The 21,495-nt window shown below is 27.5% G+C and overlaps 1 protein-coding gene across 2 annotated transcripts in view; it reads left to right on the top strand.

Moving 5' to 3' along the window:
* Positions 1-21,450, top strand: part of LOC136980468 (cytokine-like nuclear factor N-PAC) — a 91,624-nt gene extending 70,174 nt beyond the window's left edge. For both annotated transcript variants that reach the window (XM_067276584.1, XM_067276583.1), the window contains 6 exons: positions 1,342-1,452; positions 4,996-5,097; positions 5,217-5,379; positions 5,458-5,637; positions 20,175-20,299; positions 20,397-21,450. In XM_067276584.1, coding sequence (XP_067132685.1) covers positions 1,342-1,452; positions 4,996-5,097; positions 5,217-5,379; positions 5,458-5,637; positions 20,175-20,299; positions 20,397-20,471 — 756 coding nt within the window. In that variant the 3' untranslated portion in view covers positions 20,472-21,450. The remainder of the gene's footprint in view (positions 1-1,341; positions 1,453-4,995; positions 5,098-5,216; positions 5,380-5,457; positions 5,638-20,174; positions 20,300-20,396) is intronic.
* Positions 21,451-21,495: the final 45 nt, after the last annotated feature.

Raw genomic sequence — 21,495 nt, 5'->3', positions numbered from 1 at the left:
CAAAAGGGAATGAATAAGCAATTCGTATTTTTTAATTAGTTGGAAAAAAAGAGTATAAAATGTAATTCACAATTCTTACAATTTTTTCAAAAATTTGTATATATTAAATTTTGCGATTTTACAGTTTTTTATTTTCTTTTTGAAGTGCAGAATTCTGTAGTAAACATTTACCGATTAGAAGTGGTAGATACTATTCTTCATTTTTCCATTTCGGAGCAAGTTTTTGCTTCGAAGTTTAACCAGTTTCCTCATTAAGTTGCCTTTCTCGGCTTTCAGCACGATCTCCTTCAATCTGCTTTCGGTTAATTGAGTCGATAACTCACTCACTTTCATTGTTAATTTTTCGTTGACCATTTTCAGTTTTCCGTTTTCTTTTTCCATTCTCTCGATCTGACTGTTCATCCTCTTAATAGTCTCCAAAAGACACGAATTCAGTTCTTCCAGATTGCTTCCCTCCATTTCAAAAAAGATACGAAAACGAAAGTATAAAAACGTTGTTTAATTTCGAACGTTTGAAAAAGAATAGAGTTGGTCGTTGGCGCTCGCGTATTACAAGCGTACTGCTCATAACCTTGGATGTACAGTACAGTACTGTATTTTGTTAATCGACTGTTGTTGTCATAGCAATATTATTATTTATTCTTGCAAAAGTTCGTCTCGTTGTTAAGACGCTCATTTTCTACCAATCGATGCTTATATCGAGAGCATCGATTTATTTTTTTCAACGACGTTCATTTACCAGTCGTCTATAACGCGAAGTTTACCGTATTCTATTGTTTGTCACGTGTAAATAAAGTTAGTTTTATCGATTTTAAACGGCGTACAGTACATATGTTGCGTAAACCACTCTCGACATATAATTCGATAGAAGTGGCTTTCTGTTTCTTCTAAAGCGGTAACTCGGAATCAGAAGTTGTTGTTAAGCCATTAAGTTATTTTAACTTCAGACACTTTTGGTTGCGCTTCAAAGGATTTACGTTATATTAACGACGAGCGCATTGCGGGGTCGGAAACAGTGACGTCAGAGCCTTTCTATTGAGTTTTAACAGCTATGTAACTTCTTGTCTTACGGTCTGTTACCATTCTGTTGTCGGGGGTTGGTCGATTCTTTTCCTTTCTCTCCGTTTACCTCGTCTTTTATATAGTCGGATTAAAATGAAATTTTCGATTTGTAAATATATTAAAATAAATATATACTTTGCAAGTACGGACACAAATACATTTAATTCGCTTTTTCATACATGCATATAATTAATTTAAAACAAAATATTTTAGTAAACATAGAAAGAGTTCTTATATATTTATTATTAAATTTATGTTTTTTTAATATTTTTTTTTTAGTGTAGAGATTTCGTGAAAGCGGGGGCAGTTAAAGGACAAACTCCAGCAGATGTAGTGGCTGCTGCCGATATCACGTTTTGTTGTGTATCAGATCCCCAGGCTGCTAAAGAGGTATACTCAATTTGTGTTGTCATTGTCAATAAAAATTCCTTTTTATTTTGTTCTGTCTTCAACTTAACATCTAATTATCAGAAATGAAAAATAAAATAAAACTGATCTTATAAGAAAATTTTGTAATCTTATTTAATGTATATAATTAATAAAAAAACTTTAGGGATAAAAAATGTTTTTACTAATTTTAAAAAATCTGTGAGCATGAAATCTCCTTTCATGAGAGTTTTAAGAAAGTTAAGCCATTAAGTTATTTTATTTATTTTATTTTATTAACTTTAGGAGAAAATTTAAACAGTATTTTCTTACTTGCACTTTTAGTTATTATAAACATTACACTATTATACATACATTAAAAAATTCAAAATTAACACAGACAACCAAACCAATACCAGCAACGATGTAATTAATAAATAAAGAAAACATTTACTAACGTTTTCGTATATTTAAAATAGACAGCATCAGGTATATATGACATTAGTAAATATTTTTTTATTTATTAATTACATAGTTGCTGATTTGGTTGTCTGTGTTTATATGATCTCAGTTTTGGAGAGTTACTGAATCAAAATTAAATTGATCCTTCTTAAAAGAAAGATGTTGAAACAAACTCTTTTTTTTTTTGTAATGAAGCAGATTTTCTATGGAAATAAACTAGTGAACTATTTTAAATTAATTAAAGGATAGAAATAAATTAATCAAATTTATTTTTTACATAACTTTTCTTTACATACTATTTCTTTAAATCTTTACATAATTAAATTATAATTCTAAATTGATTTTTTAAAGTTAAAATTGTGACTTTTGTGAAGTATTAAATTGATTTAAAAATGCTATTTTAATTACTGTTTTATAGGACAGTGAAATGTTTGTTATATGAATGAGAACACAATGAATATAATAATCAAGTAATGATATATGTGACAAATAAGTTAAAAGTGTTAATTTTTATTTATAAAAAGTGTTACTTTTTGGTTCTTAAATTTAACAATTTTCATTTCCTAACTAATTTGAAGTAAATAATTTGGATAATTGTTTTGTTAAGCTTCAAATTATGATGATAAACTAACTATTATCATAGTTAGTTTATCATTATAGTTCCAGCAGTTAGATATAAATATTTTAACTCTTTCTGTAAAATTATGGTTTATATTGATATAATTAATTTCTTTTCATATATTAGCAAGTATTTAATTAATAAATGATACATAGAATTCTTTAAAACTAATATTCTGTCTTGAATTTAATAAAAAAAATTCAGACTTTGATGACAGAAAGCAGAACTTTGCTAACCAAATTTGATGATTTTGAATGGAATTTGGTGATTAAGATTGATAATCATGGAATGATTTTTGATGATAAATTAAAACAGATATTAGTAAACACATATTATAAAATGAATAAATAAATATATTTAAAAAAGTAATTTTACTGTATAAAATGAAATTGAAAAATGTTATTAGGAGTAGATTTAATGTGAATAAGATATTGATATACAATACAGTAAGACCCCGCTTAATGCTGATTCAATATAACGCGGTCTGCTTGATGCCTAAAAAACGCTCAAAATTTACACTGATTCAAATTAACACGGTATTTCATTGATTCGTATATAATACAATTATTCCCAAACACGAACCATTTAGCAAAAGGTGGCAATTCATTGTAGTGCTGTATTTCCCTTAAATCTATATTTGTTTTGTGCAGTTTTGGAAAAAAATATAACATCATGGATACCATAGGAAATATCAACTTTGCTTGGCAAGAATTAACTGATAAATGTAGGAACGGAGTGTGGAAGAAGTTATGGCTGGAGGTATCCAAGAATTCTCATCGAGAAGAGCCTATCGCTGCATCATTAGGTTGACAAAGTTGTCAACTTAATCGATACAGGAGATGTAGACGAGCAGGATATTGGGGAATTACTGCAGGTTTCTGGTAAGAGCCTTACCAATGACGACCTTCAAGAACTGGCAGAACAAGGAATTCGTGTAAAACTGGAAAATAGAGATTCTGAAGACGAAGAACTCAAAAAATTTCTCTACAGATTTCCTTAGTAAACATTTGGTAACAATAACTGAAATCGTTGATCAAATTGTACTGAATGATCCAGATTTTGATAGGATGCCAAAACAAAACCAGGCATTTTGGATGCAATCTCCAGCTACCAACATTTGTTTAAGGAAAGAAAAAGAAAGCTATCGATGAAACTACACAACTTCATTGCAAAAAACAAGAATTTCAGAAGAGCCAGGTCCTTCATCACAAAAAATTAACTTTACATTTCTGTGTGCATATGTTTATGTGTTATTTAACATATATTATTATGCAAAAGTTTATATAAAAATAACTTAAAATTATAGTAAAATTTGCTTATTTTTTGGTTGCATGTTCCCCTCTCCCTATTTAATCTATGTTAAAATGGTCTCGTTTAATGCTGTTTCGCTTAGTGCTTTGTTGTCTAGGAATGCATCCCCATGTTAAGTGGGGTCTTACTGTATATGCTAATCCCAAACTCTTCAATCAGAAATCTAAATTGTCAAATTTTTCAAGTTACATTTTAAGATAATTAAATATCATTTGGGCTAAAGGTAAATATTAGATCATCATTATGTGATAAAATTAATTAATTTTGAGATTTAATTTAATAATTTTGAATATTCTGGAAGAAAAAGTAACTTGGAGAGCAATTTGAATCTACATTATCTGCTTACTGAAAAACACATTGGCATGAAAAGCAGAAGTTGTAGGTTCAAATCTCACTCTAGGCTGATCTTTTCTTATCAGAGTTTTCTAATTTATTAAATTATATTAAAAAACAAACTCTAGTTATTAATTTCAGCAAAAGTAAGTGACTTAACTGGGTATCTTAAGTCCAAATTATAGTGTTTAAATTAATTAACGTAAAATGTAGGCAGAAAAATAATTTGATAATTTAGATTTCTGATTGAATAATAACATATTATTATGATATTTGATTGTTATCCATATGTTCAGTTTAAAATGAAAATGTTTTATTTTACATTATTGTTTCCTGCAATGTATTAGTTTTTCCATGACAGCAAACATTTTCCTTATAACTCAAGAATGACTGTTTTTTTCTAAACTATTTTTTTTATGGTAAAATCACTTATTTATAATTCAGTGTTTGTTTGGTATTGATGTATGCTGTGTAAGTGGAAATCAGTTTTTGCCATTTTTTTAAAACTATAAAGTTGGTGATACAATGTTTTCCTGGGCAAGATGATGCCAAAAGATGTACCCCTGTTTAAGGAATGTATTTTTGTATAAAACTCAATTTTGTCATTTTGTTGGATATGTTTATCTGTGCAAGAGCTCAATTATAAAAGTACAGTACATACACAAATAATCAAATTGTAAAAATTAAATCTGAAATTATATGCATGCTACATTTGTGTAGTATAAGTCCAGAGAAAACACAATTTAAAACATTTTTCATTTTGGATTTTTTAAAACATGAAACTATGATATTAATATGTTTAATTTTTTTGAATACTAAAATTGATTTTTCTTTCTTCTTAGATGGTGTTTGGTAATTGTGGAGTTCTTCAAGAGATTCGTACAAAAAAAGGATATGTAGAAATGACTTCCATAGATCCAGAAACATCTCAAGATATTGCTGAAGTATGATTTATTAAAGCAATTACTAAAATATGAACTGATTGTAAAAATACATTAAATGGATAAATTGAAACTTTTTATAGTTTAAATGTTTTATATTAATTGAGTATATAATATTTTAGGCAATTTTAACAAGAGGTGGTAGATATCTAGAGGCTTCTCTCTCTGGATCAAAAGTTCCTGCAGAAGAAGGAGCATTAATAATTCTTGCAGCTGGAGAACGATCACTTTTTAATGATTGTGCTACCTGCTTTCAGGCAATGGGAAAGCATGCCTTTTATCTTGGTAAAATATAATTTAGTCATTGAATTTTATTTTTTCTTACAAGAAGCTTTAACTTTGTTTTTTTCCCTTTCTAAATAGGTGAAGTTGGAAATGGTTCCAAAATGAATTTGATTATCAATATGGTTTTGGGAACTGCTCTAGCTGGTCTGGCTGAAGCAATGGCTTTGGCCGACCGTGCAGGCTTATCACAAAGAGATCTCTTGGAAATCATGGAACTGGGCTCACTGAATTGTCCTGCCATCATTGAAAAGGGAAAAGGTATGAAAGGCTTTTGTAATATAACAACAGATAAATAATGTTTTTATATATTTAATTATGACTAATTTTATGGGTTTTTTTATAATTATAATTGTTAATCATTGTTAAGTAATACTATAAGTGCTTGTGAAAGATTATTATATAGAAGAGCTACTAGAATAATCTTAATGAATACATATTCTGATCACTCAAATTAGAAAGTATAATTTCAAAAGAATGCCCAGAATCTTGTAGAATTTATGATCTGTTTAATGTAAAGTAAACTTTTCGAGATCATTATATAGTAAACCAAGTCCATGTCATGTATTAATAATCAAATGTAGCACAAAATTCACCAGGTTATAACTTAATTAATTAAATTTATAGATAACAGCCAATTTGAACTAAAGGTAGGCAACTAAGTCACAACTTGTATTAAATTTAATAAATAGAATTAAGTTATTTAATTTTAGAATATTCTAGAAGAAAAGATTAATTCAGTTTTGGACTCAAATCCACAACTCCTGCTTACCATGAAAATGCATTGCCAGTTACATTATCCGGACTTCTGTCCAATCTTCACTTTCAGATCAATTAATTTAAAAGATACAACTATATTGGTTTGGAAATGCTGTAATCATATACAGTTATAGTGCTGGAAGTGCTACTATGACCATATTAGTCTTTGCTTCCAGATCACTTGTTCTGGAAGTGAAGAGCAGGTCATGTAGTGTAATTGACAATGCATCTACATGATAATCAGTAGTAGGGTGGATCTATGGGAGATACAGGAGCTTAACCCTTGCCTGCTGACACAAAAAAATCAAAATTTATTTGTTTGAATGTCAAAACATTTTAAAAAACATTTATGATAGCAAATGTAGTTTAACAGTTTATTCTCAATATAATCATCTTGCACATGTTAATATGAGATACTTGAAATTATTGAAATATTTAAAATTTTTGAGTTAGCCTACCTTTGGGTTTTTCTGGATTATCCACTGATCAAGAGTTGCAGATTTAATTCCCATTCCAGATTGATCCTTATCTTTCCGAATATTCTAAAATTAATTAATTATAATCTAATTATTAAATTTAATACAAAATGGCAGCTTAATTTCTTTCTCTTAGTTCAAATCAGTTAATATTTATATATTTAATTAGTCAAGTTATAGCCTGATGAATCTGGTGTTATTTGATTTTCAAGATCATTTTTGATGGACAGTTAATTATTCTGTCTAAGAGTCAAGATGCTTGTCATGCTAATAACACCACTATAAAGTGAATTTTGATGAATCAAATAATTATATAACTTTAAAACAATGGTCTTAGCTTGATTGTGCAATGTTTCCGCTTTGTTTACACACAACAGAATTACATTCAATTGCAGAATTACTTGCAAACAAAATTGGAACTAAAAATGATGTCATTATCACATCAATTTATATGCTTCATTTTTAAGACAATACAGTTAGAAAGCCCTTTTATATTAATTAAACTAGCATTTGTATAAAATTTAAAATATTATTAAATATGTTTCAAGTTAGAATACACAGTAAAATAAATTTTGCATAACATTTTCTAAACAGTAATTGGATGAACAAAACAGAATTTCAGCATCCTATTGGATGGCCTGACCATTACAATCCATTAGGTCTTTACTGTATAAGGAACCTCAGCTTTCATTGAACAAGGTATAGTTCAGTTAATGCTTATCTTGAATTAAGTTTTGATTTCACATTCTATATCTGAATGTATTATATGAATACATTATTTATAGCTTCAGTTTGAAAAGTATAGAAAGCATAGTGCTGTTTTTTATGAAAATGGATATGTATATCATTTGTTAGAAGTTCTGCATTATTGTTAAAAGTTTAAAATTAATCACATAACTTCTGTATTTTGTAAGCATTTCAGTATTTTAATACTGTCTAATCAATAAATAGTGTAAGTGAATTATAGTGTCAGTATCAAAAGTCCCCAATTAATATTGGTCACTTATCTATATATTCATTTTGATAAAATATGACAATAATTGCTGATTAAAAAAAAGTCAATATGTTTCAGTTAGAATTGGCTGATGGTATTTACATATTAAAAATATTGTCCTCTAAAATCTATCACTCACAATCATCATTGCTTTTGTTCCTGGTGAAGTGAGTGTAATGGATTTAAGAAGACAGTTTGTTTCTTCAGTATATATTTTTAATTATCAATATGTTTTTTAAATTTTATTTGTACTAGTTGAATGTTTTAAACCGAAGTGAAATTAATGTGCAAACTATCTGAAAAAATATCTTATTTAACGAGCAATTATTTATTGTGACATTGTCGCAATTCTGGGCTGCAATTTTTAATCATATTTTAAATTTATTTAACTTAAAATATATACCCTCCATCTCAAATTAGTAGTGACTTGCTCCTGTACATCACACTTTTCATTTAAGAAGAATTGTATCAGTCATCTATCTAACTCCTTTCAGGGTAAAAATTTTGAATTGAAATAAAGTGACTTCTGGTTTGTATCAGAAGTTCATATATAATTAATCAGGACCTCCTATCCCTAAGCTTTCCATATATGGTCTCATCTGTCATCTATCTAACTGTTCTTTAGATTAATTAAGGAAAGACAGACAGTCAGATGGAAGATAGATAATTTATAGGTATACAACTTTCTCAAATTGCAGCCCAATAATGAGAGAACTGTCATATAAATCACAGATTTTACTTTTATTTTCAGTTAGACTCTTTCTCACTTTCTCATTTACTTAATGTGAAATGACACTTTAGTATGTTAAAAACTTTCAGAAATTTTATGATAATTATTGAATGCTTGCATATATTAAATATAAAGATATTTTGAAATTTGCAAACATATTTCTTATATCACATGATACAATATATTATTGTGTAAAGACTAAGATTATGCATAATTTAATTAAATACAAACAACACCTTAACATTGGGGTAGTTAAATCACTTTACTAAATGTTTTTTGGTTTTATTGATGAGCCCTCATCAGGTAAATAGTGTTTGAATTCAGAACAACTTAACATTGAACATTTCTTCAAAAATTTTTAAAATAGAATTAACGTCAAGAAAAAGAACAAGAATATGGTTAATGAATTTTTAACAAATTTTTACAATAAATAAAAAATCCCAATTACTGTATTAACAAAAAATTATCCCAAAAAATTTAATACAATAACATAACTAGGTAATATTTAAGATTGAAAACTGCCAAGTATTGATGTGCATACTACAAGGTGTTTTTACTCATCCCAAGTCCTTCTGTAATTGCGTATCTCCATGCTGTTGGAATTTGCTCTACGTTCCTGGTGTTAACACATTCACTTCTAAGTTTTGTGTTTAAAAATCTCAATTTTTTTTCTTTATTCATGGCTGTAGAGGGCAAGTGTGTACTTTCATTAATGATTTTAGATTCCTCTCAAATTACCAAAGTTTCTTGTATGTTTGTGATTGTCATTGATGCTGTGTTTGCAATTAATAATGCGTAATATTTTTCTCTGATAAATTATCTTTCTTAATATTATCATTTGTCTTTTTATTCGAAGATTCTTTAAAGTTGTATGAAAGATTTGGACAGTTTTTTTGTTTTTTCTTTTTTATTTATATTTCTCTAGTTTGTTTTTCTAATGAACTAATAAAATGATAGTTGGAATGTTGTTTTTGTTTAAAATGAACTGTTTAAAGAGTAAGAAAAATAACTATGGAGTTTGAGACAAACTAAATTTTACAAAACAGAACAAATCCTAGAAGAGATAACATAAAATTTATAATTATTATATAAGTAAATTGTTATGTAAATATGAGGACATATTTTGTATTGTGATGGAGAAATCCCTAAAATCTAATTATATTCTTGAACTTTTTATTTCTTATGTTGCCCATTTTTTATTATTATTCATTGTTTTTTTTTTTTTTGGTGTAACCATGTTTGTTTTCACTTCATCTTCAGCTAAAGATGACATTATGCATGATATCAATCAGTATTAGATTATCATTGGTTAGTTTATTACAGCTGCATGCGACCACAGTCACACACAACCTTTGCAATAAAAATTAGAGGAAAAGTTCTCTGAAGTGAGATTGTATCAAAAATTCCAATGTACATTGTTGCAACCTTGATACAGAACACAGTGCAACTCTGAAAGTTGAACTGTGTTCAGACCAGGCAAAGCAGTTCTGATAGACTAGTTAAATAAAGCAACAATTATTAATTGCATATAGGCATGTACCAGTACTGTACAATATCAAATATAAGTTAGTACTCTTCCTGACAATTTTTGGCACCAATCTTGCATTTTGCTTACTTTTATGATATTCTACAATGTTTTTTATGATATATAATTATTTTTACAAGCAATATTAGCTGGTAAATAGATATATTAAATAAAAAGTATAAAAATAATTTAAAGAATAACATATACAGGGTTCCTACTCATATGGAAAGTCAGAAAAAATCAGGGATTTTCATTAGTGTTTTGAAAAAGTCATGGAAAGTCAGGAAAATTTGTCTCCTTGGCTGCCTTCTTGATTTTTCTGCTGACAATATACTTGACTAAGTATCACCATCTGCAGGCAGCAAGAAGTAATGTAGTGCAATACAACTTATGGAAAGGAGTGCAGAGTATTTTCAGGACCCAAATTTCTTCCAAGTGTACTCAAAATTTTCCCAAAAATTTACAAAGTTCAAAAAATGTAAAATGATAAATAATTTTAATTTAAATGTTATCATTTTTCATTTTAATAATTTTGATTGTGTGAAAAAACAAATTGTGATTCCTCCCAGTTTATTAATATTTTATAAAGTTCAGGAAATTTATTAAGAGATAAATTTAATAAATATATACTTTTGTACATGGATTATACAAGATTTGTTAATTAATGAATAATAAATAAACAATAATAAATCTCTTTTTCAAAGCTATGTAGATTTATAGTCGTGGATTAATAACAGAATAAACTACTTTAATTTAATTAAACATTTTATTTTTAGTTTTAATAATTCAGCAATTATAAATCACTTGTAGAAAAATTGGGAACAAATATACTAATCACACTATATCTTATACAGTTTTCTAGCACTAGTTTAAATCAAAACAAATGTTTTTGACCTTATTCAGAGGTCTGCCTCAGGTTAAAAACGTATTAAATTACAAATTAAAGATAAAAAGAATTAAGTACTAATGATTGAACTATAACTGCTCAATAACCGCTTCGAGACAGACCTCTGTACAGGCTGAAAATGTTTGTTTTGATTAAACTAGCACTGGAAAAGTGTGTAAGGTGTAGTGTGATCAACAATTAAAAAGTTAGAAAAGCTATGTGTATAGTAAGTCAAATGCTGTTCTATTTCGTTACTGTGTCATATTATAAGGGACATGAGGGTCAGGGAATTTGTACAAAGTTGGTCAGGAAAGTCATGGAATTTAAAACAAAAATTTAAGTAGGAACCCTGCATATACAAATAATCCAATAAATTTTACTAACTAAATGAACAGATGAATTCTTATTGGACTACAATAAAGCTAATTAATAAGATATAACAGCTTACTACCATATCTTATTAATTAATTACAAGATGTTTAAATGCCTGCTTTTAGTCAAAATTGCTTAATATCTTATTAAGTAATTATCCTTATTATAGGCTAATAAGAAACTGACTGTTTGTTTGATTAGTAATTCAAAGAATAATCAGTATTAAGACAAACAAAATGTAATTTCAGGTAATAAAAGCAAATTAATAATAAGCATTTTTATAAACAGCATTTGGGCATTTAAAATAGATTATTTAAATTCCATGACATTTTATGAATCTTCAAAGAATTAAACTTTGCTGCATATGATGTAATATATTTCACATTAACAAAACTTGGGATTTTTCAAGTAGCATACTCAACATTTTATTTTTGATTACACTATTTTATTCTTATGTAAATACAATAGGGTCTTATTTAATATGGGATTGATATAGGCAAATTCATGTTTTTGCAGATGGTGAATGGTTAAGCACACATTATAATGGTAGATGGACACATTATAAAATTTATTGTGGGACAAAATTAATGGTGTAAAATTTAAAACAATTTTTTCACAGCCTACCTTTGATAAATTTATTATGGTGAAATGAAAATATAGGGCTTTAATGAGGACATGAAGAAAGTGGGAAAATGTCTTGTGTGTATAGTATACAAGTTGTTTAAAAGTAAAATTGAAACTAAAACTTTTTGACATTATGTAACAAAAGCAAAATTATGATGGAAATGGTGGAATATATTATTTCTTAGTTTGACTGCTAATGATTGCATAAATATCTAGGCAATCATCTAGGACTACACGGGATAGAGCACAAAATTTATATGGAATTTTATTTAACCCAGTACTTTTTGACCCATAATCTCTGCATAAAGTAAGATTATACAATAGTTTGTTTTCATACAAACATTTCACATCATATAATGAATCAATGAGCCAAATCAACTTTGTGCAACATAATTTATTGGTTTAATTAAATCCAAAAGAAATTTGACTTACTGTTATCAATGAGCAGAATAAACTAGAGAAGAAAAACACTAGGAAAAAAAGTGTTGCTGTTTTCAAAATTTAAATTTATTTAATTATGCCTTAGAAAAATGCATATCACCATAATGCAAATGATATTTATAAACAATGGATAAAACTAAAAAATGGAAACAGTGTAATAATTTAAGTTTAAGCATATTGCAACAATAACAATTTTAGTTGCTTTCATTGTTCTGCATCAAAATTTTAAGTTGATATATTATCAAGAAAACACTTATTACTAACATGTCAAGTGTAAAAATTGATTTAATTTCTGTATTACTTAGATTGCGGAATAGCAAGGTTTGCAACCAAAGTTTTCGTCTCTAAAATGTGAACGTCAAATGTCGCTATCTTGTGAGCGACGTTTGACATTCACATTTTAGAGGTGAAAACTTCAATTGGCTGCAACCTCACTAATGATTTGGAATAATTTAGATTTTATTAAATTAATCATTAAATTAAGTAATTCAAAGAGCTATAAAAAAAAAGATAATGATTGAATTTTAATCTGTAATTTCTGTAAAAAAAGAAAAGCAGAAACTTTAAAAACTATTTTATCTAAATCTGTAAGAATTAAATATATATAATCATATTTCATTTTACCAAATGGCGATTAAAATATAATTTTGTCTAAAGATCTTCAAAGTATTTTTTATTAGTTTGATCTCACACTGGTATTGTATATGTAAAATGTATGCTGAATTGACTTTTTTAAAAATAGTTAATTAAATTTATTTTGATAAAAATGATATTAAATTTATTTGATATAGAAGATTCTGGTTTAATTCAAAATTCAGATGATATTGATAATGTTTGCATTGAAATTCTAAATTCACTTACATAACTCATACTGTATGAAGACTATTAAATGTTTGATAATATTCTGATTTTATTATTAGATATAGAATATTTTTATAGGTTTATTAGTTTATTTATTGATAAAATGAAATTGCTTCTGTGACTATAGCAAAATTTTTAATCTTTATCAAATTGTTTTCAGGGTATGAAATTAACTCTAGTTACAAAATCATAGTGTGACATTACACAATTATTTAATGTAGGCAGAGATGAGAGTAAAAAACATTGAATAATTTTCAAAAGTTTGATCAAGATCAAAGATAAATTCATATATGAATTTAACATATATAATTTATTATTTTAAATAATAACATTTTAAAAATCTAATTATATTAATACTATTCTGATGTCATGGATCTTTTCACTTTGCATATAAATATATATTAATCAAACTTTTGAAAACATTTAAACTTAAAAACATTCCAAAATAAAAGCTAAAACGTAAAACTTTATTTAATTAAATTAAGATTTAGATGGAAATATTTTTATCAAAATAGTTAAATCAATGATTTATATAAAAATAGACTGTTCATAAATGAGTGATTTCCTATGATAGATTAATATATTTTATGTTCTGTACCAGTATATATATTTATGTACGAAATAGAAAATATCAAAAAATATAGTGTTTAAAAATTTTTCAAAGTGAAGATTTATAATATAATTTATTTTATTTATACATGATTAATTGATTTTTTTGAATTAAGGCACTAGTAAGCTACAGATTATACAATCAACTTCAGATTTGGCTGTTATGAGTAGGTTTGACCTACAGTGAGGTGATCCAGGCAATGAGAAAGGAATTAGATTTTCTTATGAAATATTCCTGACATTCCAAATTGGATTCCATAGATTCCTTTTTTGTCTTGACCATCTAACCAGTTAATTTTATTTATTCAAGTTTCTAGAATATATTTAAGATTAACTATAAATTTTTAAACAAAAGTTTGTAAATATTTTCTGATTCATTCAAAGCTTAATATTTTGTCCAGTTATTTCCTAATCTGATTTTTTTAATCTATTTTTTTGTGCAGTCTTATAATTTAGAAATATTTTGTTAAAACATTCTTATTTTAAATATAACAGTAATTATTTTTTCTATCATCATACTATTATTTTCTGGTGAAAGATGTATTTTTCATATTTGATTTTAAAATAACAACTTTGACTGATATCATTTAGTTTTAAAAAATTATTTTGATCTACAATTTGCAAATTATGATGCAAAAACTGTCAAACTAGTTAAAAATGGATTATGCTGAAAGCATTTATATCATTCTGTATAAAACAGTAATTTGTTCTGTTTTAAATAAATCATTAAATATTTAATCTCTATGTAATGTTTTCTTTCATTTAAAAGTTTTTGCTGAATATAAATTTGATATAACAGTACTTTGTAAAAAAAAAAATTAATTTTTATTCTTCATTCTTTGTACTTGAAAGAATAAATAGCTTTATTGTGTAAGCATTTGAATTTTCAGCTGTAACAATTTGTTGCAGAGTATTCTTGTTTTGTTTAATCATTGTTAACATGTTTCAAATTACATTATAGATAGTTTGAATCTGAAGATTCCACTTAGAATGTATTAATTCAGATTAATCCTGATATTGCTTTTAATGATGTGTTGCAGTAAAAAATGTTTACAATTCATCTTACAAATTAATTTACTTTAATAATGAGCTTGTTCTAGAATTTTTTTTTTAAATAAATTTTGCATATTCACTAAAATATAATTTTACATGCTGCTGTCTTTGAATCACTGTTTTTTTAATATTCATTCATAATTATAAATGACTTTGAGCTGGTAGAACCACTGTAAATGTAATTGATATAGTAACTTCTGTTCCAAAAAGTTTTAGTTAAAATGGTTTTTCATGAATAACTTTTAAAATACTGAACTTGATTGATTGACTTAATAAGTGAAATTAGAAACATTAGAAAACTGACAATCACCTGTCTTGCCATGATCCCTCATAAGTTTTCTATTATCTTAATAAGTGAAATTAGAAACATTAGAAAACTGACAATCACCTGTCTTGCCATGATCCCTCATAAGTTTTCTATTATCTTAATAAGTGAAATTAGAAACATTAGAAAACTGACAATCACTTGTCTTGCCATGATCCCTCATAAGTTTTCTATTTTCTATTCTTCTTCTAAAGTCTGGACTTCTTGGAGTCATTTCATAACATTTGCGTTTTGATTTTGAAGCTATTTTTCATTGAATTTGAACAATGAACGGGAGCATTGTCCTGTTGAAATGTTCAATTTGGACCACCTATCATTTCTGCTACAGGAAGGAAGTGTTCTAAGGTGTCTTGATAACGGTCTGAAGTCTGATGTTCAGAAATAAATGTTAGACTGGAAATTCCATTGAATCCAAATGTTCTCCACACTATTAGAGCCACTACCTTGTCTGCTGTAAAACAGTCAGTATTTTTTTCTCAGATCATGCCAGTAATAATTCTAGCCATCAAAACCATCTAAGTCAACAGTTGCCAATTTTTCTGATCTCACAGACTACTAAACTCACAATTTCGCATCCTGCAGACCAATATCATGAATTTTTTTTAAATGATACAAACATTTATAGAATAATGATCATAAAAGTTCCATTTTGCTTTATTAATATGAAATTCACTTGTTGGCTGCAATTTGAAAAAATTGTAGACCTATAAATTTCCACTGTTGTCTGTTTTTCCTAGATCTCTAGAATGGAGTTAGATTAGGTAGATGAAATCCAAGACCATATGTGGAAAGTTTATGGATAGGAGCCCTGATTAATTATATATGAACTTCTGATACAAATCAGAAGTCACTTTATTTCAATTCAAAATATTTCCCCTGAAAGGAGTTGGTTTGATGACTGGCATGACTCTATTCTAACACGAAAAGTATGATATACAGGGGAAGACACTACTAATTTGAGGTGGAGAGCATATATTTTAAATTAAATAAATTTAAAATATGATTAAAAATTGCAGCCTGGCATTGTGATGATGTCACAATAAATAATTGCCTGTTTAATTTTAACAAATTAGTGTGAAGTTTGTTGCTGATTGTTTGAAATAAGTTTATGGATTCTTGGCGTTTTTTTACAAAGGACGACAATCCCACTCACAACATTATTTATTGATAACTTCATGTTTGGTTTTACATTTGAGTATAAACCACCAATGAGTGAGAAAAAGCAACTAAGCATTTTGCATTTCTGTCATAATACTTCATGTAATCCTAAGTTGATCAATGTCCACATTTCTCCATGGACCACCAAAATTTTCTTGCAGACCATCAGTGGTCCAAGGATCACTGGTTGGTGACCACTAATCTAAATTCCACTTTTTCCCATCACTGAAGAGTGTACTTAACTAGTCAACTTTCCACTGCATGTAGCTTTTGCCCCATTCCAATCTTGCTTTAAGATGTTCAGGTTGGAGAGGTAGTTTTTTTACATATCCTTGTTAGTTTAATAGGATTTTTACTTATTATTCTGTGCACAAGATTTTTAGAAATATTTTAAGTTACTCTTTTAAAACTTGTCTAACTGATAAATTTAATCTAGATACCAGTGTAATAATGCATTTTTCATCTGTAGGTGATGTCATTTTAGGTTGACCTGAATATGTTGCTGATTTAAAATTTTCTTTTCTTGTCAAAACTTTATATATTCCTGAAACTGAATGACCGACTTTGCTCAAAGTTTCAGTCACTTCTGAAGAAAATTGATTTTTTTTTTTTTTTGGCATCTTGATTTCTCCATTATTTTTTTGTTAATTTCAAGAATAACCATTATAAAAATGCACTTTTATTGTTAATAGACATAAATGATGTCATTTGTTATGAATTTGTGTAGTAATTTGCTCAAAAACACAATTAAGTAATTGGGTTACTTAAACTTTTGCGGCAACAATGTTTAGCAAAATTTCTATTATTCCTAGCAATTTACTAACTATTAAATCGTTAAATTTATCTTTTTAATGATATTTAATGTGATGTATTGTGATCTTATTTCACTTATTAAATCAATTGAAAGTTCAATATTTTAAAAGTTCTTTATAAAAAATTATTTGCCTAAACTTTTGGGACAGACCTTATAGCTACAAAGTCCATTCCTTTTGGTTATTGTAGGTAACAATTTTGATACACAATGAGGGTTAGAGCCCAAAGAAATTTTGAAAAGGAAACAAAGTAATAATAAAATATACTTTACATGCCTTTTTCTTTAATTTAATGTCCAGTAAATTAAAAGTGGATCTGTACAAAGAATTTATTCACTAATTGTTTAGATGAAATTATTTGATTATCACAGTAACTTTTTTAGAAAATGACAAGGTAGAAAATAGAATACCTAATTTCTATATTTTGAAGTCATTATAGAGAAGAAATAAATTTCATTAGGAACATTTTTTAACTTAAATATTCCGTACAGGTGTTCTACCTAAATATCTTCTCATAGCGATTAAAAATTTTATTAACTAAGGACCCATTAGTAATAATTAGTAATCTAAAAATTTTCTATTTGGATAAAATTTGTTAAGCTGGAGAATCTAAGAAATTCGAAACAAATTGCCAATCATTATCAAGCTACCTTGTATCAAAAGGCTAGTAAATAATTAGATTAGATCCAAGAAATTTTGTAATAATAATAATGAAAATAAAAATATATAAACATTTTTTCTGGACAATCAACAAATAAACTCCTTAAAATATAGAAACTGATTTTACTTTCTCTTTTATAGTAATTTAAAAAATCCATTATTAGCTATTTTTATCCCTAACTTAAAATTTTAATTATATTTGCCTGTACCTACTTATAATTATTTCGTTAAAAATAAGTATATATTATTTTGATTGTTTTCATCTGCTTTTCTGACCTTTTTCTCATCTGTAGTGTTTTAATGTTTTGATTTTTGCCATTTGAAAACTTAATATTTAAAAGCTAGGTTAGTTTGTTATTGTTATAAGTCTTAGAAATTTTAATACTCTTAGTGATGAATCATTGAGAATTTTACGTATAAATTTTCAACTCCTATTTGTTGCCATACACCCTCACACTATAATTCGCCTTTTTCATGTTCAACAATAGTACTCAAGTTTCTGATATCTAGCTGGGTGTTCTAATGTATCTTTGTACACTAGAATGAGGTTTGTTAACGATGTTACCATACAACGAAGGGACTTGGGACTTGCCCTTGTAGTTTTATTATCAAACCTCTAACGTATTTCGTGATCTTTTTCCATTATTTCATATGTTAAAGACTTCTTGCAGCTTGTTTTGTACAAAGTCGATGATTTGAAGATACTGATCTTTGGTTTTCATTTGTTTTTTTTTCTTTGCTGTGAGATGGAAACACAAAAATATGCAAATTTCCCGATTTTTTCTTGCGCATACAGACTTCTTTTAATCTCATTCTACAGCTCTGCTCAGCTGTTTACTTTTTAAATTCAACAATTTGCCCAAACATTTTACGATGTAATCTTAATTTTAGAACTTATAAATTTACTGACAAATTCAAACTTTACAATTTATTCCGAAATGTTACTGTTATATAGACTTGATTTAGTATTACTTTGTGCCTGTACGCTGATGTTTTTGACTATCAGTCAATCGAGATAGCTACTTTTAGAACAGCAATAACGAAACTTTTCCGTATGCGGGTCAAAACTGATTCGAAATTGCAGGGCAAATATTTGATTTCAGTAATTAAAAAATAACAAAAACGTACTTTCATGTTTAAGGTAATTTAAGTTATACTTCAAACTTTGTTACTTTTTCTAATATATATTAAAAAATAAAATAACTATATAGGTGAAAAGAAAGTAATGCGATTATAACGAGTGATCTGTATATTTGACCATAATTTTTCCTTATTATACGATGTTCATTAATGGCTTTTATAATTTATAAAACTAATACTTTTTAAACATTCAATACGGTTACTTAAAATTGTTATGTAGGTCACGGTTTGCCATTTACGGAATATTGAAGCTCTAGATGGTTAAGCGTAGTGTTTAATTTCGGTCATTTATTATGATAAAACTACATAAACGTTCAGGTTGCCGATAACTTTCTTTTTACTTTGGATTGGAAGTTCTCTGTATACCATCAAATGACATCTAACGTGATAAAGATGCAGTCTAGTCAGCATTGTTAGATAGAAAGTATAGGAATATGTCAGAAATAGTATTTGACACTTTCATTTCCTACTTCTTTGCGGTATTGTTATTCTGGTGCAAATTGTTAATAGTGATTTTACTATGTATTTATAGTATCCTATTCGCTAATTAATTTCAGTGTTTCTTAAATATTATATTTAATACTGTATATAATTAATTCTATTCGGATACCGGTATTTTAAACTCGGAATCTCCAGCCAAGCACTTGGTTTAGTTAAATCTCCGAGTATTATATTTTACAGTTACGATCTGCTGTAAAAATTACTAGTTTAGGCAGCGGTTTTTTAAACAATCTATCGTCATACTAGTTCCACGCATTCCGAAATCCATTTAACGCTAATGGATAAAATGATATTTTCGAAAAATACATAAAAAGTTTATTAACTTAGTTCATTTTTTTATTATTTAAAAAGGAAACTATTCAATTACTGGATACATAATTTCGCGTCTTTTATTGAATATTAAAATATTGATTGATATCGACTACTGACTTACGTAACCGTTTCTCTTATTAAAAGAATAGTAATAATTGATAAATGTATATAAATTATTTCTCTCCGACCCGTAAGCGTGAAGAATTTGCTTATTTGATTTTAAGAGTTAATTCTTATGGTTTGTGAATATGTTTATATGATTTTATTGCGTAAAATATTCGCGTTGATGCTTCCGTGTTATAGTTAACAAAAAATTTTTCTATAACACATTTATTTTAATTAATATATTAAATCTATTTTAGATTTGTAATTTTTGTTGGAAGGATGAACTATTTTAACTATAAAATTTGTTTCACATTCAGATTATTATATCGATTGTTTCTCGTTAAAGTCTGATAATCATGCGATATTATATAGATATAAAATTAGATGTTTAAAGTTTAGGATACGATTATTTTATTTAATCCGAGATATAAATGACGACCTCCTATATTTTTCAGCGATAATCGAAGGAACATTTCCCACCAACATGCCACTTCAGCATATGCAAAAAGATTTAAGTTTGGCACTGGGTCTGGGCGATCAATTAGAACAACCTTTACCTCTGACCGCAGCAGCAAACGAAGTAAGTAGACCAATAGCGTTTAAGTAAACAACGGAACGTAACGATATCGATTAACTTTTTTTGTTTTTGTTTTTTTCTTTAATATTTGAAATTTTAGGTATACAAACACGCCAAACGTTTAAGCTATGGCGAACACGACGTCTCCTCGGTGTACCTGCGAGCCCGATTCTGATGCCTTCCAACGATCTGTTTCGAAATCAGCCATTTATCTTATCTAACAAAACTTGTGTAAGAGTGACGACACCACGTGGTCAAACCGGAGGCTGTTGTGTCTTGCCTTACACATCCGGATAAAAGTTACAGGCTCCGAGAATGGCACACACATTTGGACTGTTAAGAAAACAAAAAAAGAAAATACTTGAAAAAAAATAATAATAACCATATGATAAACAACTCCCCAATTTTATTTCTTATTTACCTGTGCCTGATAACACCCGATGATCATCATACAGTTTTTTTTACTTAATTCTAAAAAACCCTTCTCATTTGGTGCACACGAAAAACCGAATCTATGGGAGGGAGATTTTTTCATTGACGATTCAAATTTCGCTTCCCGCACACATGAACACACACCACAATTCATAACAGAAATTTAAACTTTCATAAAAAAAAGAAGGAAAAAAAATGCATCTCATTAGACATTTTCATAAAAACATTAGGGAAAAATTCGTATATAATTTTCAAACATAGAGGAAAAAAAAGATGTATATTTAATAGCTAAATGGGGAGAAACTATTTGATGATGATGCGAAATTCATTTGCAGTTCATACTCTTTTTATCTATTAATATACCATTCATTGCATTGTGTAACCATTTAAAAAAAACAATCAGTAAAATTATGGAAACTCCTCGAAATTTTTAGATAATTTTAAAGAAATGAGCAGATAAGATTTTTATTCTTTAGAAGTGATTAATTCCGAAAAAAAGAGCTTCATTTAGTGAACGTTCCGTTTGTCATCCCGTCGTCCGTGTCGACCAAACATGAGATGTGTATCATTTTAATTCATCCAAAGCACATCAATTTTTCTCAGTCATTATTAAACTCGAGAAAAAAAAAACAATTGTATCGTGTGCTGGCATCCGCCTATATCTTTTGTATACCTTAAAAATCTCTGTATCTCAATAAAAAAACAAAGATAATTAATTATAATTATTGTGTGAAAGAGAAGTTAGGATTTATTATAGAGCAGATATA

This window comes from Centruroides vittatus, unplaced genomic scaffold (genome assembly GCF_030686945.1).
Source record: "Centruroides vittatus isolate TY-2023 unplaced genomic scaffold, ASM3068694v2 contig_7, whole genome shotgun sequence".
NCBI classification, from domain to species: Eukaryota; Metazoa; Arthropoda; class Arachnida; order Scorpiones; family Buthidae; genus Centruroides; species Centruroides vittatus.
Note: the sequence above shows the minus strand (reverse complement) of the source record. Positions and strands in the feature narration are given on the sequence as shown.